The sequence below is a fragment of the Passer domesticus genome, chromosome 4 (assembly GCF_036417665.1).
Source record: "Passer domesticus isolate bPasDom1 chromosome 4, bPasDom1.hap1, whole genome shotgun sequence".
Lineage (NCBI taxonomy): Eukaryota > Metazoa > Chordata > Aves > Passeriformes > Passeridae > Passer > Passer domesticus.
This window is the reverse complement of record NC_087477.1, coordinates 46,719,047-46,746,895: the sequence shown is the minus strand read 5'-3', so window position 1 is coordinate 46,746,895 and position 27,849 is coordinate 46,719,047. Positions and strand designations below refer to the sequence as shown.

At 39.0% G+C, this 27,849-nt stretch overlaps 1 protein-coding gene across 8 annotated transcripts in view; it reads right to left on the bottom strand.

Annotated features, from left to right (window-relative positions):
• The window catches only part of PALLD (palladin, cytoskeletal associated protein), a 189,541-nt gene that overhangs the window by 12,098 nt on the left and 149,594 nt on the right, over positions 1 to 27,849 (bottom strand). For 5 of the 8 annotated variants that reach the window (XM_064417659.1, XM_064417655.1, XM_064417656.1 and 2 more), the window contains 6 exons: positions 26,615 to 27,310; positions 12,510 to 12,645; positions 10,085 to 10,186; positions 9,475 to 9,525; positions 7,857 to 8,078; positions 2,835 to 2,984 (listed from right to left, as the gene is read on the bottom strand). In XM_064417659.1, the coding sequence (XP_064273729.1) occupies positions 2,835 to 2,984; positions 7,857 to 8,078; positions 9,475 to 9,525; positions 10,085 to 10,186; positions 12,510 to 12,645; positions 26,615 to 27,310 (1,357 nt within the window). The remainder of the gene's footprint in view (positions 1 to 2,834; positions 2,985 to 7,856; positions 8,079 to 9,474; positions 9,526 to 10,084; positions 10,187 to 12,509; positions 12,646 to 26,614; positions 27,311 to 27,849) is intronic. The other 3 variants (XM_064417660.1, XM_064417657.1, XM_064417661.1) reach the window with 3 other exon arrangements.

Here is a 27,849-nt window from a genome sequence, read left to right as displayed (position 1 = left end):
AGAAGTAAAATCCCTGCATTAAAATAAGCCATTGTGAAAGACCCACAGCAATTCCTTATGTAAAAACTTTATTTTTCCCCTTATGTTACAAGACCATTGAAGACATCTGGAACAAATGAATTTCTATTTTCGGTACCACTACATATTAGTATTTTTCTGGCAGGTGATGAATACACATAGTTTGGGATCATTTCTGCATATCCCAGTACATGATGGTGTCACAAATGGAAACACAAAGGGCAATAAGGAATTTGGATAGGGAAGATTAAGCAGGAAGCCAAAGATTTCAGAAAAGTCACAGGATGGAGAGGATGGAAGCAATGAGTGGGAAGTAATTAATGAGATTATGTCCTAGAAACTAAGGGAACTCCAGCCTGAAGACTGGGTTTGTAATGCAAAGAAGCAGAGGGAATGGGATAAAAAGAAAGAAGGTGAAAAATAACTCTATGCAAGTCCATACTGTTCATACAAAGAGCTCAGTTAAGGGATATAATCTCTAACTAAAGGCCTAAACCAGGCAGGGTTTTGTGTTTGTCTAGGCCCAGGGTCCATTTGCTCTGGATTGACTTCTATGGCAAATTTTACAACAAACCCCAGTGGTGTGTCAGAACTTTAATTCCAGCTCACTGCACTTTATGCCGTAGGCAATGGGCCCTGCTGTGTTAACTACCATGGACAATCTCCAGGGTCTGTCAACAAGGCATTTTACACATAAATCCCATTATGTTAGCCCAGGTCATGAGATGGCATGGACTGGCAGAGCTTTTATGAACTGAATCCTTTAATAAAACTGATTTCTATCAGCTGAGAATACATCTTTTGCTCTAAAGTTTGGTGATTCCAATAGCAATGACCAAACACAGCAACAGCCTAGCAAATATCTACCAATCCATCAGAGTTCTGATGTGAGCTCCCTTATATTTACGTACTTCACTTTCTTAAGGAAAGATTGCCAAATTTGCCTAAGTTTGTGATAGCTTTGAGACGTGGACAACTTTCCATTAGAATTGAGAAGTCTGCCAAAATTATTTCCACTCAGGATGACTTAAAAGAATTGGAATCCAGATCCTTCAGTGTGAAAGGCTAGTACATTAACTCACTGCCCTTCTTTGCCTCCATTGTACTGTTAAATGCATAGTAAAAGCAAGCAAATAGTGGAAGAGATAAGTATGTTTGCTTGGGAATTACACTGTAAAAAGGAGGATGCTTCTGGTTCTTCTCCAAAGAGAGGAAAAAAGCACAAGCACAGAATTTTAGCATTTAACAAAGCTGCTTTTTCAAGCTCCAAGCTGGGAACCGCACAAACCCAGCTCATTTTAGTACATCCAAAAACCCACTAACAAAGCAGTGCCATCAGTGACTGGTAACCTGGGTCACTGTTGTGTCATTGAATGAACATTATCCAGAACAACAAATGCTCCAAAGTAGGCTGTAAATATTCAGGGACAGAGTACAGTGCCCAAACACAAAGGCAGTTTGTTCACCAAGTTCTCCAAGACTTCGGATCACACAGTATCACTACACAGGGAAACTCTGTGCATGAACTGAGACTACACTTAGAGGAAGATGAACAGGAATATTTCTTACCTTGAGCATGCATATTTTAAACCTGTTGTGAAATTTCACAACTTAAATGGTACCAAGTATTGGTAACAAAGTCATCTATGTGTAAAAGCTCACAGCTTGAACAATTCCATGGCCTTACACTATTTCATTAATATTTCTTTTACTTACATATGTAGAAATAACAATTAAACCACCTATATTTAAGCACTGCAGTTCATAGAATCCACTCAAAAGCTGCTCTCTGTGTGTTGCCTGTGTGTACAAGCCCTTATATTCCCAAGCCCTCTGCAGTATGAGCAGGACTGACAAGCTGAATAGTGAGACAAAAATGGCAGCGTCATGCTGAGTAACCTAGCAACGTGCATAACAGAGCACAACACTCCTGCTTAGATTAAACTCTGTTTCAGTGATACAGTTTGTTATTCTACAGGGTGATTCTGCTTGCAGGCCTGGTTTTGGCAACATATTTGGCACTACAGATGAAAATAATTCATTACATCCCAAAAGTTATGTTACTGCTTTGGTTTCTCACATGCAACTCTTGCCCTTCAATTTGCTGTGGTGTAGGAAAAGTGGATTGAAAAAGTGACTTCCATAGGATGAGTGACCTGCAAGTTTGGCTATGTTTAATGAACTAGTTGGTTTCTGCTGTGTACCTCAACTCTTGTATTAAATCTGCAAAGAAAAAATGCTTTGAAAATGCATTGAAAAATTGCTAAACCAGTAACACTCTGTGTTTCAGAAATGCACTGTTTAAGATCAACACGGGACTGCTACATAATAGTGCTAGATTTTTTTTTTTGCTTTAGAGACTTGCAGTCTGCCTAATGTAAGCATGTTGAGGTGTGATATACTCCCACTCATTTCAAAAAAATTGGCCTCAGTCAGCGAGTAGGGTGCACAAAAGAAAGAAGTTGCTGGATTGGGTTGCTTCTGCTGGTAAACTGGATCTTTTTCTCCCTTTCTATATATGTGCTCAGTTAGAATACTGAGATGTTATCAGCTGAAACAACTAGTGTAAGAGTAATTAAAAAATTATACCCCTCCTCCTGGAACCTTACCCATAGGAAAAAAACTACTGTTGAGTTGCTAATCTCTTGGAGATAGAAAGGTCCCACCCTACTGATGCAAGATGAAAACAGAAATCTAACTTGCATACTTTACAGTGACTTCATCATTTAATTAAATCATGCATATGTGAGATGAGATAGTTTTCTGAAGATTTATGTCCAGAAGGATGTTTGCTCCAGAGCCAAACCTTCATTTACCTGTGGGTTAGCAGCCATAATAGTGTAATTCCCATCATCATCCAGGGTGGAGGCTGCAGTATGCAGCGAGCAAGTTCCATCAGGTTCTCTTTGAATTCGGTAGTGATCACTTCGTTTAGAAATTTGTTTCCCATCTTTAAACCAATAAATCTACAGGGGAAAAAAGCAAAGCACAGCTGGTAAGAGGTGGGTGCTCATTGCCATAATTTCTCATTTAACAACACTAACGAAATTAACTGCTGAAAAACTCTCTGGTAAGTCGTAAAAGAAAACTGCTTTGATCAGCTCCTCTTTCTATGACTCACTTTCACTAACAGTTACAAGATTATCAGTGGTCCAAAGAGAAACAACAGCCTGAACGATTTCCAACAGAACGTACAGGTGCATAAGGGCTGAACATTTCAAAAACTGAAACTAAACGTCATTACAAAGAAGAGATAACTGATTTCAGAGATTACTAACTTTACATTTATTTTGCCTAAATCTGAAGAAGTTGCAGAAAAAACTTGAGAATGCTTTTGCTCTCTTTTCAGAAAATAAAAACATAAATAAAAAACCCAAGATAATGATAGGCCTAATTAATTCATTGATGGATAAAATAGAAGCAATGATCTCACTGTTGAAACACCTGTTTTGTCTCATATCCATTACGCTGACTGGACTGGACCAAAATGCCAGAAGGGATAGAGCTGCTCCCACTGGCAGTGAGCAGCTCAGTGTGTGGAGGGGCCAGCTCAGTGCAATGACATGATTGAACCTAGCAATGTCATCCCTAACAATGTGACAGGCCAGCCACGCAAGTGGGCAGCTTTGCAAAGTCATAGGAAATACTTCAAAGCAAAGCAGCACAGCGACATCCATTAACAACTGTGTGCCAACAGCAGCACAGTTCCAAGCTGCACAGAACTGTTAAGTTGGCTATCAAACAGAGGGCTTTTCCAGCACTTTTGATACATAATTTCATTCTCTGGCTGACCCAAGATATACTTTCAATGAGCCAAAAAAATGATGTATGCAGGATAATATCTTACAGTAATCCATGAATTGCACACAAAATAAATGTACTTTTAGTACCTCAAACTTGAAGGGAAAAAAAAATGACCTAGCTTTCAGGAGTATTGTTTTGTTTTGGTTTTTTTTTAGTATTATAATAATAAAGTAAAATCCCAAACTGATATCTGCTGGAATCAAAAGTAAATGTTGGGTATGCATGAACACACACAGAGGAATAGCAGAAAAATGTTATATTAGGAAGGCTGTATTCAGCTGCCCAAATCCATATTTAAGTAGAACATTATTTACTTGTCATTTCTGAAATGTGTACTACACATAACATCAATTGTGTTCAGCATTTGAGACATTTGTGAAGATACCTACATCATTTTTAGGAGGCCAACTCATTCAAAGTACAACTGTATTTGTCCTGGTCCTGCTGGGACTATTCAGCATGAGCAAAACACACATTTTGGCCAACCCATTGAAGTGGGAATTTAGGTCTTAAGAGTGAAGAAAGGGTGCTGACTCTCTAGTAAAAAATGAAGTGACAGAGCAATGTGCAATTCCATTCCTGATAGAGTTTAATCTGCTGGGTTCTTCATGTGTGCCAACATTTCAAGGCTTGAAATTCACTCACTTGGGGCAAAGTTAAGGGTATACTTTTGAATTTCACAAAAAACAATGGAGGTTTTTTGGTGAAAATCAGTGGAAATTTTGCTTAAATATTTATTACTGTGTATGATTTTTATATTAACAAGCATTATGCGTAAGTTGAAATGATTTCATTTCCTCAATAGCTGGTTATACTTGTTTCCCATTTTGTCTGTCAGCAGCCTTGCAGAGACTCTGTGGCCTGAACAAAAGGTTTAGTCATCTTCTTGTCTGCTGACAGAGCACTTACTGGAGATGGAAGAGATATTTGATCACTTATATACACATCCTAATGGGTGCTAAAACAACATTGCTGCAAAAAATGAGTTTTAACTTGCATGCTTTACATGTGTCATAATGTTGCTTGGAAATCTACTGCATTAAGTAGTAACTATTTAATAACAGTACACTTATCAGAAATATCAGGAGACACGCATGGAAATACACACAAATATTAACTGAACCAGCTATCCAAACATCATGTATATGTTGTCCAAAACTTATATCAACTGAGTTTAAAAGCATTGGCATCCCATATGAGCAATAAATTCTTAATATTACCTTTATCTTACATGGAGTAAATAAGTAAAACAGTACCATTGCAGGAGACAATGGTCCTTGCAGTAAAGTATTTTCCTCCTAGGATAACTTTCAATAAATGTACCATTAAACTACGCAAGAACTGAAGACTGCAGCTGGATTGCTTTTATTTACACCAGATTTTCAGAAACCAGTGTGCAATGACTAGGAATACAATGGTATACACAGTACAAAGAGGGGTTTGAGCTTGGGCAGCACAAGCTTTTTTAATCACCAAGAATTATATTCAGCCATGTGAAGAGTGAGCAGTATGAGATTTATGTAACATTTGTGTATCAATTAACCTCTTGTATGGCACTATCTGAATTCTGAGGAGAAATAATCCCTTAAAAAGAAGTATTCCATAGTCCCTCCTGTAGAACCACAGATTTCTCATTTCAATGAGAAAATAGTTTTATATTACACCAAAGGTTATAACAAAGAGTAGGCTCAGATTTAAAGTCATACATATGAAGACAGAGTCTGCACATCAGTCTTCAATTTACATGGCATGTTCAGGGGAAAAATAATCAAGCCAATAACTCTGCTTAGAAAAATCCCTTGTAATGAATGCCAGATTTTAGAAACACTGCAGTCCTTCCCAAAGCCATTCCTTGGCAGACCTGACAGAATACTTAGAAGGGAGGAGCTTCAAGTTAGTAAATTATTTCCAGCTTTTCATTTACCAGAGTAAAAAATTTATTCACAAACAACACTTCCAGCTTCAACAAATAACAGCAGAAGGGCAGCCCTCAGCCATTTAGCTTTTCAAAATTACTGTCCTGGAATGCTCTGGCAGATGAGGGGGAGACACGGCCTTGGACATTTGTGAAACCTGGCTAACAAGCACCCATACAACAGGACTGATATTGGTTCCATCCCAAGCAACTTAACAAATTACACAAAGCATCTGTGAGTGAATGGAACAAAGGGCCAGAGTTCCAGGTGCAAGAGCAAATCACTTCTTAATGTGCAGGCTTTGACACTGCAAGGAAACAGAACATGGCTGTGAATCACAGGGGCTCACATCGGATCTCCTCTGTAAGGGCATGCTTTAGGGGAAGTGCTAGGAATGTGGTTTCTTGGCTGTGCAATCCTTATCACCCCAGTGAGGGAAAGGAGACATCCCCTTTCATCTGTCTTAAATCAGACAGAGAAACTACACCTTAATTGGAAACTGTGGAAATTAGGGGACGGTGAAGTTGACTAAGGCTGACTCATAATAGATCATCTAGCAATTTAGTCATAAGCCTCAGGCAGAAAGAATATCTCTGCACACACTGCACTTCTATCAGCAACAGACCCATTTGCATTCCACCCTTGTTTGGCACAACAGCCTCTTACCTAGGGTCATCTCAGAAGTAATGCTAGACATGGAAAATTTGGTTTCAGTCAGACTGAGCTTATCTTCTCAGTGTGTGTGTCCAGTTTGAAGCAGGAGTGGTTTTTTGATACAAGTATACTGATCCACTTATTTGGAGTGGTTCACATCATGTTGTGCTCTTGGAGCACAGAACTGGATTCCTTTCAGATGAAACTAAGCCAGAAAATGTGCTCCAAGAACTCATCTAGTGTGCATCTGCTTCAGTCTGTGGGACGAGATTAGAGCTAGCCTGGAGTAAAACCTTCTGACATGTGTAGGGGTGGATATCTCATTCTAGAGATTTTCTTCCTCTGGTCTGCACTCCTTGCTGATGTAGATGTAGCCCTAGTTCTCTGTTGTTCTTCCTCTGCTACCTCATAAAGTCTTTAAAAAAAAAAACAAACCAGGTTGCACATTATCTTACACATATAGCATTGGGCATATAAAGTCACTAGCATTTATCTCTGTTGGAAATCCTAAGCACCCATAAAACTTACACTAGATGTGAGATTTGGATGCGAGTGCTTCTGTGAAGGTTTTATGTATCAGACAGGGCATCACTGATCTTGTCTAAGAAGATAAGAGCCCCTGTCCACGAGAGGTCACTGTGAGAGCTGTGAGGACTTCACTGGCTTTGCCAGGGGAGTTGAAGAAGCTGCTGCTGTTTGCCTGCTGCATAATCAGTCAGTTGATTGCCAAGCAATTTTTGAAATGGTTGTATGCAACCTATCCAAGAGGGCATTCTTCCAGACTACTGACATCATGCAGCTGGTACTTTTACATTTGCTACAAGGAAATGCTTCCCAAGCCCAACCCTCCCTCAGAAGTTCATCATTAAAACCTCACCATCATGTCTCATCTTGCTGTTGGGATATATGGGAGCTTATGGTATTTTATTACACCTTCTTCTACATTCCAGTAAAATCCAGTCTTGTTAGTGTGTGTAGATGCTGAAGAATGAGAGATACCATACTGCCTTCTGAACTAAAACCCACATATTTTTGGGGTTACCATGTTACCATGCCTGAACTAATTACCCATGCTAGCAAGATGAGGAGGCTTTTGGGACTCCTATGCCAGCTCACGTGGGGCTTTCTAGCATTGCATTGCATTCTGTGCCACAAATGTACCCTGAAAGGTAATTCTGACAATGACAGAAGCTTTCCTTCCAGGTAAAATATCTGAGAAGTAGTCTCAGAAGGGAGTAACTGAGAGCAGAAGCCTCATAATAGCATTTTTTACTAGATTTTGACTGAATAGCTCCATTTATGCCAAAAGATATTTGGCAGTTTATGCCAGATAAGATTCTTTCTTGTCAAGTGTGACTATCTCCTGTTCCTGTAAGATACAGCTCATAGTCCAGAGCCTGATCATAAAGGACGAACACAGAACTCTTCAGAGAAATTCTAGAAAGATTTACTGTCTTTTCTTACCTTTGGCTTTGGATTTCCTGCCACTTTGCATGTAAATGTGACTGGCATTCCCTCAAAGATTTTGTAGTGCTTCAGCTTTATCTCAAAATATGGTGACATACTGTTATCAATAGGTTCATCTCCATGTTGCACTTCATCATCTGATTCTTCCACAGGAGATCTCTCCAGCCTGTATTCAATTTCACTGATCAACCTTTGCTCAAAGCTGGAGACTTTATATTCCTGTCAAACAAGAGGTAGATATTAGTGTCCAGCTTCAACACATTACTCAGGAAAGTATGTTTTTAATGTTTGGATTTTTTTATTTTACCAATCTTTAACAAGCCATTAAGTTTTTACATATAAAAGGAAACTGTATCTTGTTGAAGAAAAACACTATAATCCATGTCTCCAATAGCTTCCCTATGAAACAATCAAGACATCTGGTATGAGGCAAAAACTGTATTTCATGTTGTCTTATGGTCTAATTTATAAGGGGAAAGTCACTCATTGGTTGCTTTCTTTCCATTAAAAAAAAAAAATCCTATAAGAATAAAAGTATTCTGAGGCAGTTCATAAAGACAAAAGGAACACACTAATATTTCCTTGAGGGTACAGACAGATTTAGGGTGGGTTTTGTTTCCAGATGGCTAGAAGACCATATGGTTCACATCTGCTATTTGCATAGAACTCTACCAGAGGCTGAACCAGAAGGATAAAATTATTGTTTACAGTTGGCTGTAAAAATGAGGACAAAAATAAGGGAAAATTGCAACAGTGGCAGTCCATGATAGTTGTTTCCCTTTACTCCTGTTGCTATGATCTCCTGTGTGTGGGATCCTCCCTTAGAAACAAAATTTACCATAACTGTATTGAAGATATAGCAAGAAGAATAGAAAGGTTCATCAAGTGTAAAACACTCTGACTTGCTTGAATTTGTTTTGATTTACTGATATACACTGTTATTTGCTTTCTTGAACTGTTACTTTCCAGAATTCCTGCTTGAAATCTTACCAATAAGAGTGAAAATGTCAGACTGTAAAATAGCTCAGAAGCAGGAAAAAAATATTAGTCAATGTTTCTCTCAGTCAGCAGAAAATCAGACACTCTTTCAAATGACTTTTGGCCAGTCTCTGACTCTTGTTGTATTTAAGAGAGAACATGCATCTCATGGAACGTATTCTTTCACATCCCCATCCTCTGTTGCTGCCTCTGGTCTGAGAATGATGTGACATGTTTCTGCCATTGGTTACAGAACCAATCATAACCCTCGATAATTGCAAAAAATGCTAGAGGACAGGAATACCTTGCAAACTGCAGAGAGTTTTAAAATTTCTTTTTTTTTTCCCTGAAGTGCACCATACAAATAAACCACGAAGTACATGACAGTTAGTATCATGTCAGTGTACATTATTGTTACAGCACAAAGATAGTGGAGCACACGCTGATTGCTGTTAAACTGTCTGCACTCACACAGGCTTCTAGAACAACTTGAACATCCTCACAATTGGAGTGCAGCCCAATTCTCCACAGTTATTAATGCTAGATGACCTCTTGTTATTAACCAAGAACAGCAGAATGGAAAGGGGAAAGAAAAACCAGACAAAAACACAAGACAGAAAAAGGTGAAAATTATAACCTTTTGAATATCCATGGGACTCACTACAGAAGCACCAACAGAGCGAGCTTCCTGCAAGGGTAGAAGAAAAGATCAAGAGGCAGAAAGAAGAACAAGAGATATCCATGGCAGTTCCTCAGTTTTTATCAGGAGAATGTACTTTGTGCAGCACCATAAGCAAACGAATGCTACACATTTCTGAATAGCAGCTCTGGCATCTGAACAATGGAGAGCGTGTACCTGGCCTTCCAAGCAGACTTTCTGTTGTGGTTTTGGTCTGCACCCAAAAAGTGCCTATTACACAAATAAAGAGAAGATGGTTTCAAGATAGTAGATGCATTTCTGCCTTGAGAGACTTAAAGGTCAGGACAGAACAGGATAAACAGAAGAGTTTAAAGCAGAAAGCAGACATTTGAGAAGTCTCAACCTTATGGAAAAACTGAGCAATAGACATGTGATCCTCCAGTTTATTTCACTAATAGATAACATATGACTTCTGTAATCAATAACCATCCTATCTTGTATATATTTATCATCTCATGTAGGACTTTATTTTAATGACAATCACAGTCAGTAAAAAAGAAAAACTGAAAGGCATTTTTTCCTGTGAAATTGTAGAGTTATGTGTCACCTGTATAGCAGGATCTTCTTCTGGTTCCTGTATATTGAAGACAGTTGCAGCACTGTCTGCTCCCAGCAATCGACGAGCCATTTTTTCCTCATATGTTAGTCTCTGAACAAAAAAAAATAAAAAGGAGATGAGAGGGGAGGCAAAAGAAAGAAAAGACACTATTTCTCCATCTACAAAGCAGTACATAGTAAGCAATGCTTTAAGTAATGTTGATAAAAAAGAGCAGCAATATGTTTCTAACAGAAATTTTCTACCACAGTTTGTAATGCATTTTTTTAGTATTACAAGTAGCTCTTTTGGCTTAAGCAACCCTTACACTGACTCTGCCATTTGTTTCCATCCTTGTGCCAGGAACTTGGGTAGGAATGAGCAATAGGAACTGCTTAAATCATGGCCATCAGAAGAGGGCATAGCAAATCATCTCAAATCTTATCCAAGTCATTCTGCTCAGTTTTTACGTTACAACCACAAGGCAGAAAATATGGCCAAAAATTATAAGGAGATTCTACTCTACTTGAACATTTTTTCCAAAATACAGAAAAATGTATTCTTTAAGATTTTCAAATTTCTATTTCTTCTTACTCTTTCAGAAATCAAAGAGACAGCTTATAAAAGACAATTTACACTGAGAAATCGAGTTAAAGGAAAATCTTAATGTATAAATCAATTATTTTATTACTAGTTTTCTTCCTGCATTTATGAATGCATTTCAGACACTCTCTTACAAATCAACATCACAAAAAAATGCAAGTTTGTAGAAGACGAACTCATTTCATGGTGAAACACCTAATTTAAAGAGAGAACTTAAAAACGAATGAAGAATGGAAATTGTAAACGTTACATCTACTTCACACTTGCTTTTTAAAAAAAGCTCATTTAATTAATTTTGTCTTAATGTCATATTGCAGCTAAACCAGCAGGCTGAAACTCATGGCAACTAGATAGCAGCACTGTCTCAGTTACAAGTATCTAAGAAAATCATGAACTTTTCTTCATTTATATTTCTTCTGCAGTCTCTTCAAGTGCCCACTGCCATGATTACACATACAGAATTTACCCAAGACAGGAATCTAGTTCAAGCTCCTACATCATCTGATCACACTTGGTCTCTTTTTTTTTTTTTTTTACCTTGGGCCATGTGGGCATTCTCAGGACATTCCATTCAAATGTTTGGCCCAGGCCAAACATCTCCCTCACTTTCCAAAATAGGCATTGACAGTCATTCTCAGCCCACTTCTTTGGAAAAATCCAGGAACTAATACACTATGACAGTGATTTTGCTTAACTGCTACAGAAAACTGCCAAATGCTGTGCAGTCAGTGGAGAAAGGTAACAGCAGCAGCAGACACTCTGAACATTCTCCCTACTTCACTGCACTGACCTTATTAAGAACCAAAATGGAGCAATGTTGATAGACAGTCTGACTCAGTGGGCTTTCTTGAACTCCACCACTACTGTTCACAGCCCAGATCTAGTAGCAAACTTAGTAAAATTCTGGGCATTGTCCTGAGAAACGTAAAATTCCACTTCCTTTCAAAGTGACACAAAGGCATCCCAAGACATTCAGATTTTTGGAAAAACATTTTATTGATAAAAGAGAGGCGACAGTTTACATTTTTAAAATTACTTTCCTTTTAAAAGAAATTCCTGCTTCAAAGATAGTGCCTTAGTAACTGTAAAAAACTCTTAGGGAAGTTGCTTCTCATCAACTCTGAGCAGGAAGAATTTGGTGTTTTATCTTTCATATGCATCTTAAGTGCATAAAAAGGAACAGAGATCTTTGGCTGTGCATTTCCATTGTTGATATGCTCATTTTACCTCATTTCTTGACTTTTCAGGCAGTTCATTAACTCTTGAGTCTGTAAGTTAGTACTATGGGTTATTTCTATTCTACTGGTCAAAATTCTATCTGTCAAAAGAAGCCCCCCAGCTGCAGAATCTAACAATGCCTGATTCCAGCTGGGTTGTTTTTCATTATGAACTGCCTTGTACCTCCTCTGATGTCCAGTTAGCACCTACTGTTTCCTACATCATCCAGTGGCTGGGCACAAGGTAGAATGAGCCTGGACTGAAACAGAGCTGTGCATGTTCATCCACTCAGTAATGAACAGTCAAAAGCAAATGGTCCTTGATGCTCAAAAAGTCCTGGAGGTAGAGCCTGTGCAGGCTTCTTATGCAAATTCACCATTTTTGCGACCTCTATTGCTTTGTTAAGTCCAAGTAAAGTTGTCAAACAGGAGGAATGATAGAACAAAATGTACGCTATCATTCCTTTCGGAAATGCATTTTGAAAATCCAATTAAAAATTATAACTATATAAAAAGCAATCTACAACAATTATTTTATATGCAGCCTTTCTCAGAAACAACCAGTGGTGCCCACCCTCACTCACTCCCATTCCCCAGGGTATTTTATGTTTTTATACCGGTTGTCCGTTGTTCAAAAGGTCTTCTTTGAAGCGAAGTTTTCTCTCCAGATCCTGAATTACAGCATCTTTTGACCCTTGAATCTCTTCATCTGATGCTATCCTAGCAGTTCTGCCTGTTTTCTTGGGAAATCCCCTGCAAAACAGTACCCAAAAAAAAATAATGTGCTTTCCTGAAGTAATTTGTATTTAGGAATGTATCTGGAATCACTGCTATTAATGACAAAAACAACACTGCGTCTTTGAAACTAGAGGTCTGACATCTTTCTTCCTATAGTGTCGCTACTAACTCACATTACTGGTTAAATGGTAGGTTTAAGGACAAAGATGAAACTATCCTTTATTTGTGCTTCAGTTAAAATAGCCCTCAGGATTGCTTGGCAATGGCTGTAAACACCATACACTCACAGATGAGCAGTGGCAATAAAGCAAAATGAGAGGAAACATGAAAGAGAAAGCATGACTAGATAAGTGGTGATGGGGATGGAAGATAAACTAGGTTCCTATGAAGCACCAGATGAATAAAGATCAGGAAGATGTAAGACAAAGCAGTTAATTATTAATTTCTTATGTTATTTATTAACTAATTCCTTGTAGCAACTTTGCAATAACTGCATAACTTCATGTTTATTCTTCATATCTCTGTGAACACATACCCATAAGGCAACATATAAATGCTGTTGCTCAAAGAAGAGCCATTCACAGTCTGGGATACACTGGGAAAAAGAAAAATCATCCTTGTGAAGTAGTTCTCAGCAGCAAGATTTCCCAGTGGAATAGCAATCATTTAGCAGTTCACATTCACAGGGCTAATTTATTCCTCTTACCAGCCTACAGGATAGGACTGCACTTTCAGCAAGTTTCACTCCCATTTTCTTAAACAGTGTGGGAAATTTTATTTTTCCAGACTCCACTAATATTTAACACTTTTCAGTAATGTTATGATGGCTTTATTGCTGGAAATGCCCAACATGGGTGGTTTCTACTGGAGATCAGCTGTTCTTAAGAGTTGTGAAGAAATCAGCATTGCTGAAGTTTTGTATTTGAAAATTGTAGCACATCCCATTTCTCCAGTGAAGTGACACAGGATTGTTTAAAACACTGATAACTGGTTCAATATTAGTTTACAGGGTCTTTTTACCTTTTTTGAGTAAATAGGGCTCTGCCCCATTACATGGAAATGACATGGAAAACACGGAACTGAATCAGATAAATAGACAAACTCAGATGACAGAGATAGAAAAAAATCAGACTAGCATGTAATTGGAAAATTTATTTCCAATATCCAACTTAATAATTTAATAATCGGTGCCAAAATTCTAAACAAGACTCATACATAGATGACAAATTTTCTTGGATAATATTCAATTCTATGTTTCTGTGGTTAGAGAGACTTCATTCTTCAGCAAGTGCTTTCAATGGTCATTTCTAGCATTACAAAAAATGAAAAAACACACATATACTGTCAAAAGCCAAAAAGAAATTAAGTTAATAGATGCAGAAGATAACAGTTGGAAACATTCCTAACTAATACATTTCATATTCCATTGCTGTAAGTAAATGCAAAATGTGAAAACAGAGAAGATCTTGTAAAAAGGACTGCATTTTTGCATTAAATCACAGCAGAAGAGCAGACATTTGTCTTAATTTCACAAAGAGACAGAGAACTACATTCTTTGCCCTAGAAATATTCATCTGTTTTCTGGTGACCAGCAAGTAAAATAATTCCCTCAGCTTTCAGCTGGGGCTCTTTCTCAGTCACAAATAAGAAAGCAAGTCTCCTCCACTCTGTTTTGGGGAAGAGACATGAAAATTGTCCCATCTGCAGGGAGACAAGAGAATGTTAAGAGGCAGAGATAAGGTCTCTGCAAGAAAGAGATGCCTCAGTAATTCCAGAAATTTGGTACAATAAATGTAAAGGAAGATGTGGAAGGAAAATGGACAGGAGAAGGTGGGGAGAGCAGATCAGAAGGGAATGTCCCCCAGAAAGGCTCAGCATCTGCTGGAAGGCTGGAGGGCAGGTGTCAGCTGCTTCTCCCTTAGTCTTTCCTTCACCTTCCAGCCCTTAATCACCTAGGCCAGCATTGCCATGAAACCAAGTTTTGTCACTTTTTAGACTACCCTCCCCCACAAAAAAACTAAAATCCTCAAACAAACAACACTAACACCCAAACAAAACAAAACAAACCCAACCCAAAAATCAGCCAACTCCAAGGCAGCAAATTTCAAGTTTGGCCTCACCTTTGCCTTCACCTATGCCAGCTTTTAATGGAGACATGCATCCTCCCCTTGAAAATTCCAAGTGATACACTAACAAACAGCTTCCATTTCTCATTCTCATAAATTTTTATACTTGACTAATAAACAGAGTTTTTCCAGAAAAAGATCTGCTTATGCTTGGGACTCAAGAGGCTGTAAAGGTGAAGTGTACAGTTCACCCAAGTAAGTCACAACATTGTATGAAAAGAAGAATGAGCTACGTGCTTGGGAGTGGGTTTCAAGAAAAGGATTTTCTGAAGCACTATTGATTACATCTGAAAACTAAAACCCCTAAGCAAATACACACATTTTTTCACAGGGAAATGAGTACCTGAGAATTTAAAGTTAGTAAGTTCAACATCTGTACTAAACACAGAAAACCAATATCACAGTCCATTTTTAAACAATGTAAAAAACAAAATTAAAATTGAATAACGTTAAACCTCATGTTTATCTCTCTGTCAGGCTGAAGGGCATGCAGATAGGCAACAAGAAGTAGCTTTAATACACTTGAGTTTATGGCTTCTTAGCCTTCAGGAGCTGCAGTAAGTTCCCTAGTAAATCAGGGAAACAGTCTGGCTGAATTTTCTATTATATGGCTGTGTAAAGCTATTCAGTCTGAAAAAGCTTTTCAGAGATAACCAGTGATTTCTTTTTCTATCAAACTGAAATAATATAGTCCAATGAAGCATTTCAAAGAGCTCCATATAGTAAGTTGAGCACTTAGGATTTTGGCCTTAATTGGAAAAGTGAAATGGAGAAACACATTTCTCAAATTGGCTGATGACACTTAATTTGCAGAGGCTGTAATTAATTTGCAGGTAACAACTGTCACAATAAGCTTCATGATTTGTCTAGAGGTATTCTAATGATGAAACTCAGGAAAATGTTCAAAGCATGATAGCAATGCTAATGGAAAATTAGCATTAACATGTTATGCATCTCTTGAGAATCGATGAGATTAAAACTTGGAAAATAACACTATCATTTCAAAAGGGAAAAATAAAAAACTCTAGGGCATGGCAGCATGAAAGCTGTTTTCCTTTATTCCTTGCTATTAGACACTGAATCCAGTTTTACCACTGCACTTCAAGAAAAATGCAGCAAACTGGAAAGTTTTAGAACAAGAAAACTAACACAGTTTTAAAAGCATAGCTTTTGTGACAAACTGTCACACACAGAGAGGCAAAAATTCTTGTTTATTTAGTCAGGAAATTAGGAGAATGAAGATAGACAGGCAAATCAAATGAAATGTCAGAAATCAGAAAATAGCTGGTATTTAATAATTCTTCATGCCCTTGAGGATGATAAGTCACAGTAACTTGAAGAAGAACAGGCCTAGCTTAGACACAAACAATGTAGAACTCTCCTTCCTCCCCTGTACAACAGTGACATTTAAACCCTGGAGCAAGTTATGTAGCAAAGCTACATAGGCATTTTATTTAAGAACAAAGTATTCAAATATGACAGCAATGGCCTGGGGATCCTGGGTAACTTTTAACAGGAGAGGCAGAGTCCTTAACAACCTTCCAGATCTCTGGTTTTGTGTCAGATGATCCCGAGCTCTGAACAGTCCATGGGGAAATGTCACCCAAGACCTGGTCAAGGCAACTTGCCTGAAAAGTAGATTATCATCCCTTAATTAAGGATATAAGCAAGGAAGCAGTTGGTTTAAAAATTTAACTGTAAAAGTGACCACCAGTTAAAATTTCTTCAAATGCCTTTGGAGAGCTTCTCTCTTCCTCTTTAAGTACTATTTTAAATTGGGACAAAAAACTCAAAGCAGTGCATAAGGAAACACAGCTCTTCCTGCAGATGCTCTGTTTCCACCCCCTCCTCAGAATCTCCTTCTCTAAATATATACACTTTAAAAACTGTCCAAATAGATATCTCTGTGTGTGTGTGTGTATATATATATATATATATATATTTATATGCGTTCATACATACCCCACAGCAAGTTAACTCTTAAGACATACATTCTTGGGATGAATTTCAAAATGTCTACAAAGCAACGATAACAAATAGAAGGACTTTAGTAAATCTATCTTCCAAAGCACAGATCCTTTCAGCCTGAGTAATGGTTTACATGGCAAGACAGCCTGGCAGCAAACTTTCTTCAGCTGCTTTTGCAAATATTTTCCACCATCCTTACATGCCCTTATCTGGATGCATTTAGCTCTAAAGATCTGTGTCCTCAGTGACGCATGAGCTTTCTTTCTGTCTTCTCTCAGGGATAATATCAAACAAAAAAAATCTGCCAATTCATTTATGAATTCGTATGTTCATTATTTGCCCAAGGCAAATTCCAGGTTTACTGCATTAAGCTAGCAGGAGACAGCATATATCAGGCTATTGACAGGATCAGTCTCAAGCACACAGCCATCACCACAAATGTGCAGAGAAATGAACAGCCTTGAAAAGTAGGCTGCAACTCCTAGGGATTTTAAGCACCTCTGAAATGCACTTCACCTAAGTCAGTGGGGGCTTGAATCCAGGTGTAAATAAAAGCACAAATGTTTGAATTCTTTTGGTCAGAAAGGGTGCAATGAAATTGCTAAAAACTGTCATCCTAACTCACACAGAGATTTTTGACAGCAGAGATTTTTGCAGCCTTGGTTTGGCTCTCCTTAGTTTTGAATATTTGCCCTGACATTTGTTTAGAAGGAAGGCCAAACCAGCAGTACTTTTTATGTTTTAATTACACGGAGTGCATGCTGGATGCAATTCCCTCTTTTCCTATGTACCTTTTACAGTGTAAACAAGGGCAACAGGCTGGCTGTTGTTATCCTTCCAAGAACAAATTCCTGTTTGCAGCCAATATGGCTTAGTTTCACAGAAATCCAAATTAATTCTCTGGTACTGAGGTAATGAACAGTAACTTGATTTTTTTTTTTTTCCTTTAAAACTAATGCCTTCCAAAAATGCAGCTAATTCCTGCTCACTTCACACATTTTTCACTTACTGTAAAAGCAAAGTTACTACACGCACTGTAAAAGGTCACAAACTTTGAAGCTGCAGCTGCATAATAAAATTGGTTTAGTCTGATCTTGTCATACATGCTGTGGAGACCAGCAGCTTCAGCTGTGTCCAGTAATGTGATGTTACATGCTTCTGAATTAAGGGAATGCCTGAGGAACAGACTTGACTAAGAATGACTTCCAGCAAACAGAACAAATGTAAGAAATTTCAATTATTTCTACCACCCAATGTTCTGGAACTGTAGTTGAAAAAAAAATAAATCATGTCTCAGCATTGGATAGGGTTAAGACTGACATGAATAATATAAATTTCTGAACATGTTTGATCCCTCTTAATGTTTAGATAGCAAAGAATACAAACTCACCTACAAAGTGCATGAGTGCTATGGATTTTTTTTCCTCTAAAGCATATGTTTAAAAATGCATTTTTACTCATGAAAAGAAAAATTACTACTTTTTCATTCCCTTGTTAAGTTCCTTCCCTTCCTGACAAGCTATCAGTCTGCCTCATGCTGTTCTGGTTACTGCAGCTACATAAGCACCATTTGCCTATCAAAAGATGTGCCTATATTCAGATACCAAATCAAAAATCAAACGCCCATTTTGTAATCCGAATTTCTGATTGTTACCAGCAGTATGCTAGAACTGATGGTCAAGAAGAAACAACTAAAGCACCAACTGCTCCTGAATGTAGAAAAGGCTGGCACAATCCTCATAGTTCTGAAATCTTTAGAAGAACAGGTAACTGTAAGAAGCATGGGAAGAAAAAGCTACACTGGACTGGGAAAAGGTTTCATATCCAAAATATCAACTAATTCCAGTTGATTGGTGTTACTGGTTAAGGTCTCCACAACTATCAAGCATTGTACCTTGTACAATGTACATTGTATCAAGCTTTCACATTCACTGATGTTTTTGTGGCATTCAGATCTGTTTAAAATAAAGAAGTTACAAAATTAAGTCCCCTGAAAACAAAAACCTGCAGACCAAAACAAGCATCGAAGCCATGCTGTGAACAGACTCTGTCTTTTTAACAGGGAAATACATGTACTAATTCTCTTAGTTAAGTTCACCGCCATCTTCAATATTCTTAAGTACCTGCAAATACCATTTTGAAAAATAACTGGATAAAAAATATCTTGAAAATGAACACTTCCAGAGGCAATGGTTGCCAGGATACTGGTTTTTTTGGCTAATGTCTGTGTGTCTCCATGTTACATCCTTGAGCTCTACTTTTGCACAGCTTTAATTGATTAGATCTGGGACACAACCTGCATTTCTAAGTTCAGGTGGAACAAACACGCACTAATCATATCTCAGAAGAGCTGATATGGATAGGTATTTTATGATAATCACATGCACATGCCTTATCCAGAGATGCAAAAACTGCAAAAACAAAGGCCTGTTTCTTAGCACGACCAACAAGAATTGGTCTACTGTCACTGTGTCGGTATAACAGCCACAAGTAGTATCCAAGCTATGGGAAAAGAAAATTTTCAAGAAAATTTAAACAAAAATGGTTTAATGGACAGGAGCAATAAGCTTAACCAAATTGGAGGTTGAGAATGAATGCAAACTCTGATATTTTCTGGAATTTTTCCAGTTACAGCAATACTTGCCTTTAGATATGTTTTCCCAATACATTATCTGGGAATACCTCCAGGTATGACTGAATAGGCAGCAAAGAGATGAAGTCTCTCCCTCTCTCTCTCAGAAGCAAAGAATACACCCTGACCTGTCTTCTCAGTTTGATATTGGAGTTCTTGATCAAGGTACTTTCTCCTACAATTTTCACATCAATCATACTGCAGATAACCTCAATTTTTAAAAAGTGTGACAAGCATAATTTACAGAAACAGGAAAAGTGTAAGTCTCATCCACATAGGACAGCAATGCAGTTTACTCTAAAATGAAAGCTGGCTTTTGTGCTGGGAGAGGGTTGAAGGCTGTAAGATAAAAAGATAGAGAAGTATATTTTTCCTGAGTGGTCACCAACATTGCCAGTTGACTAAAGGAAAACAATGATCACTAAAATATTTGTTTCAATTCCATTTGGGACAGAATGCAATGGACAAGTCACAGTACACAGCTGCAAGAACAGAGCAGCAGCTCTGATGCAAAGGAGGAAAAAAAGCAATATCATAAAGGCATTGCACTCTCATGATTCCCACAAAATCTCCTTTATGATTTGGATTTAATGTTCTAAAGGTCACTGAAACAGCAGTTAAATTTTGTGTAGAATGATAAAAGCAGCTTATTTAATTACCTTCTACAAGGCAATTTGGACAATCTTGCATTCAAATAATGTTTTCTTTTCCATTTTCCAACCTTTTCCAGAAAGTAAATCAATATTCATGTTCTTTCACCAATTCTGTACAGTCAGATTTTTTCCTGTTTTTAATTAAGGTAGTATTAGTGAAAATATTTACTTTAAGAAAAGTTCTGCTTTAAGGAAAATCATTAATTTTTAAAGTTGCCTTCAAAAGAATATATGTATAGCTAACAATATATATTTTTTATACTTAGAGATCCCATTTCTCCAGGTTGGATAACTCCACACCCTATAGTGGCAGGTTTTATACTTTTTAAAAGCAAATATTCACTAAATAAATAGTCACCAAATACTTCTCATGAGATTATTTGTGCTTTCACAAATGCTCATGTAAATATATAATGTATGTGCTTAGCTAGAACTTTTAGGTGTACTTATTTCTGTTCCTTCACATGTAACTTGTTGACTTTTTTTCTAGGAACAGTGGAGATCAGTTTTTAGCTTCTATGAACTTAACCTGCCTCAATTGTATGTTTCTGTCACATTAACTCTGTTCCCTGAAAGTCTTTTGTAACCAAAAGCTAATCTGAATACAACAGATCCACCCACCCTGGAGTTTTCTTTAGGTAAAGAAGGAAAGAACTGAGATTTTTAAGAACAGTGTTCAACAAACTTACTCCAGCCAAGTTTTACCAGAGAAATTACTGATAAGTGCTCATAATTCCCTTAAGTACTTAATTAGCTATGCAGTTGCACCAGCACTTCTCTTCTGCTTAATAACACAAAGCTCTAGCAAGACACAAAGTCTACCAAATCTACTCCATTAATAAAAAAAGGTTATTGCCAAAGCTTGTTCAACTAACACACCATAGCCATAGCTTGAAAATGCTGGTCACTACAAAGTGTCTAGAGCTAACTGGAAAATTGAGATATAATTTATTCAAGGGAAAGACTCACCATATTTTTGTAAATAAATGCTTAAAATATTTAAAGATTAATTAGCAGGTATTAATGAGACAAAGCTCCCTTCTGTTGTTTCAGATGTCCAAATAAAATGTATTAAATTCACAAGTAGGTATTCCCATAATACACACAAGACTGTAAGACCACATGCTATTAAAAAAAAAATCCAAAACACTAAACCACAACACATTCCATTCTAAACAAATTAACAATTCCCACTGCAATTTTTTCCAAATCTATCCTAATTTAACTTGAAATAATATTAATTGGTTCAAAGTGGTTTAGCTAATGCAGTCACTTCCACAGAATCTCAGGGTTCAAAACCAAGGAAAATCTTGAAACATTACTGTGGTATTTACTGTTAATGGGCCCACAGAATACAGGAATTGAAGAGAGGGTTAGAAATATTTTTACACAATCATAGAATATTCTGTGTTGGAAGGGACCCACAAGAAAAACTGAATCCAACTTCTGGCCCCACACAGGACACCCCAAGAGTTACACCATGTGCTTGAGAGCATTGTCCAAACACTCCCTGAATCCTGTCAGCCTTGGTGCTGTGACCACTACTCTGAGGAGCTTGTTTGAGTGCCCAACCACCCTTTGGGTGTAGACCCTTGCCCTAATATGCAATGTAAACCTGCCCTGACTCAGCATCAGACCATTCCCTCAGGTCCTGTCACTGGTCACCACAGAGGAGGGATCAGTGCCTGCACCTGCTCTTCCCCTCATGGAAGTTTTAACTGCAATGGGGTCTCCCCTCAGTCTCCTTTTCTCCAGGCTGAACAGACCAAGTGACCTCAGCCATTCCTCATACACCTTTTCCTCAAGGTCCTTCACCATCTTTTTTTGTACTGTGGTGTCCAAAACTGCACACAGGATTTGAAGTGAGGTCACCCCAGTGCAGAGCAGAGCAGGACAATCCCTTCCCTTGCCTGGCTGGGGATGCTGTGCCTGATGCCTGCCAGAGCATGGTTGGCCCTCCTGGCTGCCAACCGTGCTCTCTCCATCAATCAGAGACCCCAGTCCCTTTCCAAACAGCTGCTCTGAAGTCTCTCATCCCCCAGTCCTCTTGTATATTCAGGGTTGCCTTGTCCCAGGTGCAAAATCTAGCACTTGCCTTCATTAAACTTCATACAGTGGGTGATTGTTTAACCCTCTGATTTGTCAAGATCTCTCTTTAGGGCCTCTTTGCCCTCAAGGTAGTTGACAGTTTCTCCCAATTTAGTATCACCAGCAAATTTACTTAGTATTCCTTTAAGTTCTGTGTCTAAGTCATTTCTGAAGAGCACTGGCCCTACAGTGGAGCTGTGTGGAACCCCACTGGTGACTGTTTGCCAGCCTGATGTAACCCTGTTTACTGGAATTCTTTGTGCCTGACCTGTGAACTAGTTGAGCATCCATCACATGATATGCTGATCTAGATGAATGCTGGACATGTTGTCCAGAAGGACACCATGAAAGTATTGAAAGCTCAACTGAAGCCCAAAGAGATTACATGAACAGGCTTCCTTTGGTCAGCTAGGTGGGTTACCTTGTCATAAGTGGAAATTAAGCTAGTCAAACAGGGCTTTCCCTGGTGAAGCCATTCTGGCCAATGACTGCCTTATCCTTTAGGTATTTTTCAGTAACTCCAAGAGTAATCTCCTCCATAATTGTACCAGGCACTGAAATGAGACTGACAGACCTGTAGTTTCCTTTGAGCTGTTCTTGAAAACTGGGACAACATTAGCCAGCATTGAGTCAAGTGGGACCTCTCCAGATTCCCAAAACAGTTCAAAAAGTCATTGAGAGAAGTCTTGTAATGACATCAGCCAGCTCTTTGAGGATTCTTGGATGAATCCCATCAGGCCCCATAGACTTACAGGGATCCAGCTGGAGCAATGATTCCCTCACAAGTTCAGAGTTGACTCTGAGTTCATAATTCTCAGGATCCTCATTCTTCAGCTCAGGGCACTGGGACCCCACAGTCCATGACTGGTGCTGAAGAGAGCATTGACCACCTCTACCTTGTCTCTGTCCCTGTTTGTATGGTGAACACCCTCGTAATTTAACAAGTCACTACCTTTTGCAACTAGCATATTTTTAAAAGTTATTTTTATTGTGCTACATACACAGTACTGGCTGGCTTCAGCTCTAATTGAGCTTTTCCCTCACAACTTTGTCCCCATGGAGGCGAGCAGCATCTCTGTAGTCCTCCCATGTCACCTGGCTTCTGCTGGTCAAACATTTACTTGTTTTTTGCCTTACCTTTAGAAGATCCCTGCCTAGCCAAGCTGGCCTTCTGCCTCGCCTGCTTTTCTAACATTTTGGAATTGCCTGCTCCCGTGCCCACAGGAGGTGGTGCTTAAAAAGTCACCAGCATTGATGGACCCCAGCACCATCAAAAACATTTTCCCAGGCAACCTTACTCATTAGTTCCCTAAGCAGTCTGAAGTTTTAAATCCAATTGCTTTGTGGTTGCTGTGGCCAAGACAACCACCGATTTCCACTGCAGTCATAAGAGTCTCTCTGTTAATGAGCAGCAGACCAAGGAGGGCATCTTACTGAGTTGGCTCCCTTAGTATCTGCACCATTTAGTGATTATCCATCTGTTTAGGAACCTTCTGGACCTGCTTGTATTAGCTGTATGGCATTCTCAGTTAGCATTTGTCAAGGTGAAGTGCCTCATAAGGATAAGAGTGGTTAACTTAAAGATGTTCCTTAGTTCCTCATCAGCATCACCATTCTGGATAGGAGGTCTGTAGTAAACTCCCATGATGACATCTGCATTACTTGTTTGTCCCTTAATCCTTATCCAGAGGCTTTTGACCATGCCATTGCCAACTGTAAGCACCATTCATTCCAGACCCTTTATTACATAGAGTGCCTCCCTGCCTCTCCTGCCCTCCCTATCCCCCCTGAAAAGCCTGTAACCATCCTTCATGGCACACCAGTCCCAGGACTCATTGCACCAGTTTTTGCTTATGCCAATAATGTCATATCTCTGGGGCTGGGCCAAAGCTTTGAGTTCCTCTTGCTTTGTCCTGCATCTCCTTGGATAGATTTCTCTTTTAAGTAGACCAAATATGACACATGCACAGGAAAGGAAATTACCAAAGAAAGCTGATGAAGGGAAGGTTTGACTCCAAGAGGAGTAACAGAGACTATTGGTTTGTACACAGCCACAGAGAAATTTACTGGTGCTGCCTTTGACCATTTCCAAAAATAACTGCCTCCACCTGCAATGTTTTTTACTTCACCTTTATTCTGCCCCTACCACAACACAAAACTGAAAAAAATTATGCCTACCAAGTTCTACTTTTGAAGAGCAGATATGTAGTTGTGTCAGGATTTAGCAATGACACAGTCTTTGAAGATAAATGGCTTGACTAGCATTTCAGCTGCCAAGCAAAACTTTGAATGCAACAATTTATTTCTTGCACCCAGTCTGTAAAGCACACTGTCTGGAAGCAGCATAATAATTTTAAACCAGTAGATCTTGGAGATCATGGCAAAATGGTGAGACTACAGGCCAAAGTTATGGAATAGTGTCTGGAGCTCAAACTATGTCTCGGAAAGATAAACGTGCTGAAGAGGACTTGTGAGGATGGAGCAAAAGGCAAAGGAAAAGAAGCAAAAAGTGAAAGGGGCCAAAAAAGAACTAAGGCTATAGCACAAAGCAGAAGAGAACTAACACTGAGGGGGAAATGGAGGCCAGGGGAAGAACTGCCCAGAAATGATATTACAATTATGGGAGAGAGAGTGATTTACTCAGCAAGACACACCAGACATTAAGCTACACAGTAACATGAAAAAGGAGAAGCCAGGGAAAAATTGGCATCAAAGATACATAACAATAGATTATGGCTTTTCTGTATCACACAGTACATATTTTACCATGTTTCAGTGTTATAATTCAGATGACAAATGCTCACTGTGTATATATATATATAAACACGCACACACATATATATATACACACACAAATTATACACACATACATTCAGTACAGTTAACACAATCCAGCTCCCATCTGGACTTTATTTCCTGAGGGAATGCAGAAAAACAGCCAACTACCTCATCCTCAGCTCAGGCCCCGAGGTTGCTGCCTTGTTGGGGTGGGGGAGGGAGGAATATAGATAGACAAACCATCATGTGCATACCCAGACTGGCTGCTGCACTTGGGGAAGTGAGGAGCACAGGGAAGGGGGAAGAATCTTTGCAGAGTTGTTTCTCTGCCCAAAGATCAAAGGGAATGAGGAAGAGCACAGCTAATGCTTCAGGTGAGAACATGTATCCATAAGCACAGAGTAACTGGGAAAGAGGGACACAGCAGAGGCTCAAGCTGCTGCTATTACCCTTACAGCACACCGAGGTGCGCTCAAAAATTAATCCAGCTCTTGTCAGAGCTGTATAGCTGGACTAGAGCCTTTTCTTGGAAAATCAAGGGTAATGGCAGGCTTCAGTGGGCTGTGCTTACTGGTCAAGGTGTCCATAAATTAATAATGCAATTTTCAGTGCCCAGCATCAATAGTGAAACTCAGCCAGTGCAAAGGACACAGTAAGACAGAAAGTCACAACTATTATGACTGCAAGAGCAAATTGTACTATTTATTAATTTTTCTCCTAAAAATGTTTCATGGCCAGACTCCATAATGAGCTGTATGAAACAAATCAAGATAAAGAAATGCTTTTTAAAACATATATGACTTATTACTTTGATATCTGTCCTCTTTCTTCTTACACTTCATATCTTGGACTGAAATAACCAAATTTCCCACTGCAACAGTATGTAGCTGAGCAAGTCACCTAGATACTGTAGATATGTTTAGACAAACTTCTGGACGAAGTTATAAATAAGCCTTGGATACAGCTATTCTCATTTTTGTTCTTCAGCATGTCTCTTTGTTCTCTAAGGATGGAATGACAGTCTAGTGCCAGTGGAAAGAAAAACTGATCTGCGATGGGAGATGACATGCTCCAAAATACTATTTTGGCCTTTACAGAAGACAAAAGGGGAAAATAAGTGTGCAGAGTTGTTAGGGATAGGGATTCTGTTTGTTTTTATGCACTGCTATTTTAAATCCCTCCCTCAACACTTTCCCAAACTTCCTCAGAACAAAATCTCTAGCCAAAGACAATGAACTGTTATGGCCACTTTGTTATCAGATGTGCACTTTAAAACTTGTATTTTCAGTATCACAAAGCTATAGGGATTTCTAAAAGACACTCTCTTTACTTGGTATTTCTCTACCTGCAGATGTAATAGGAACACAAACTGGAAATATCACTGAATATGTGACTTTAAAAGAACTGGGCCGTGAGAAGGGTTTTCTTGGATCTCCTTCCACTGCCCTGGGTCTGCAGAGCCTTTTGCTCATGTTTTCATATTTTCTTAAACTACAGTTTAAAGCTTCAGCTTCTCATCTTTTATGTTCCTACTGTAGGGCTTTTTCAGAATCTCACTTCTGTGAGGGTTAAAAACGATCTCACACCCCTAGCACAGAAGCACTTGCAATTTATTCACACATCTCTCCCTCTCAGATAACTGCTAACAGCAAAGGACTCCAGAAAGTAAAAATGAAGCAAGTGCAATAATCTTCATTACAATCTGCAGTACATCAAGGAGCTCATCAGCTGATACTTACGGAGGCGTCACTCCTTTTGGGAGGCCTAACGCGTTGACAGAAATGGGTGGTGGCTGGGATGGCAGCATGGAGCTGAGAAAAGCTGCTGGAGACTGGCTGGAATTAGGAAATCTTGGAGTTGGAGACAGGCTGTGGGAAGGTGAAGAAAGTGAAGGAAGAGGAGGGGGTGGAGGAGGTGGAAGTGGAAAGGAATCACACACTGGATATGTCGCTGTTGGACTAAAGACAGGTGGAGGTGGGGGTGGAGGGGATGGAGAAGAAGGAGACCAGGCATATTCCCCTTCTGGAGCAAACTGCTGAGAAAAGGGAGGAACTGGCACTCTCCCAAACTGTTTTTGAGAAGCAGTTGGAGACATAGGAGAAGGAAGGCTAGATGTAGATGACCCAGAAGATGGAGTCACATAACCTGAAGCAGGGCTGATGTTCTGGGCAGCAATGAACTGCTTAGGCCGAGCATAGTTGAAGGAGCCGGAAGACTGCATGGTTGGGGAAGTATGAGAGTTAAGAATACTCATTGGCACAGGAGAGGTGGCAGACTGGCTGGACTCAAGCTCCTGGAAGGAGGGGGGAGGAGGAAAGGAAGGAGAAGAGGGAGAGTGCTGATGATGATCAGGTTGCTGTTGGTGACGATACCACTGTCCACTTTCTTGCTCCAGACGAATTTGGTTCTGCAGCTGCTGTATTTTTTGGGGGTCCCTGCGGGAAGGAAAAATAGACAAAAAGATGATCAGACATGCAGTTCTGGCTGGGGAGGAGGTAAAAGTTCCACTGGTCTATGGTCCAGGAAAATGGAAAGAGGGAAAGTTCAAAGCATTTACATATGTTGAATAGCCCCACTTCTTCAGAGTTAACACACTACAAAAGTCCATTTTTTTGTCCTCAAGATGAAGGAAAAAGGGTACGCACAATAGAATTTAACAGTACCATCAATTCTTCAAAAAGGTAAATTATATGTCAGTTTGAAGCACTTAGGGTATTTTAAAGGCACAATCCAGATAATGGAATTCAAGGTAAAAGTACTGAAATTCTTAACAAGCTTTCTTTTTGTTTCTTGTGATTTTTTTTTCAATGGCCTTGTTTGAATAAGGCTGAAATATTTACCCAGTAACAACTTCAGCTGTAGCTGAATTTCTGCTGTAGCCTCTGTAGGCCAATCAGACAGACCTGATTACAGCCATACTTTAAATGAGGTACTTGGAGCCAAGGGACCAACTTCTGTATTAGAACCGTGCATG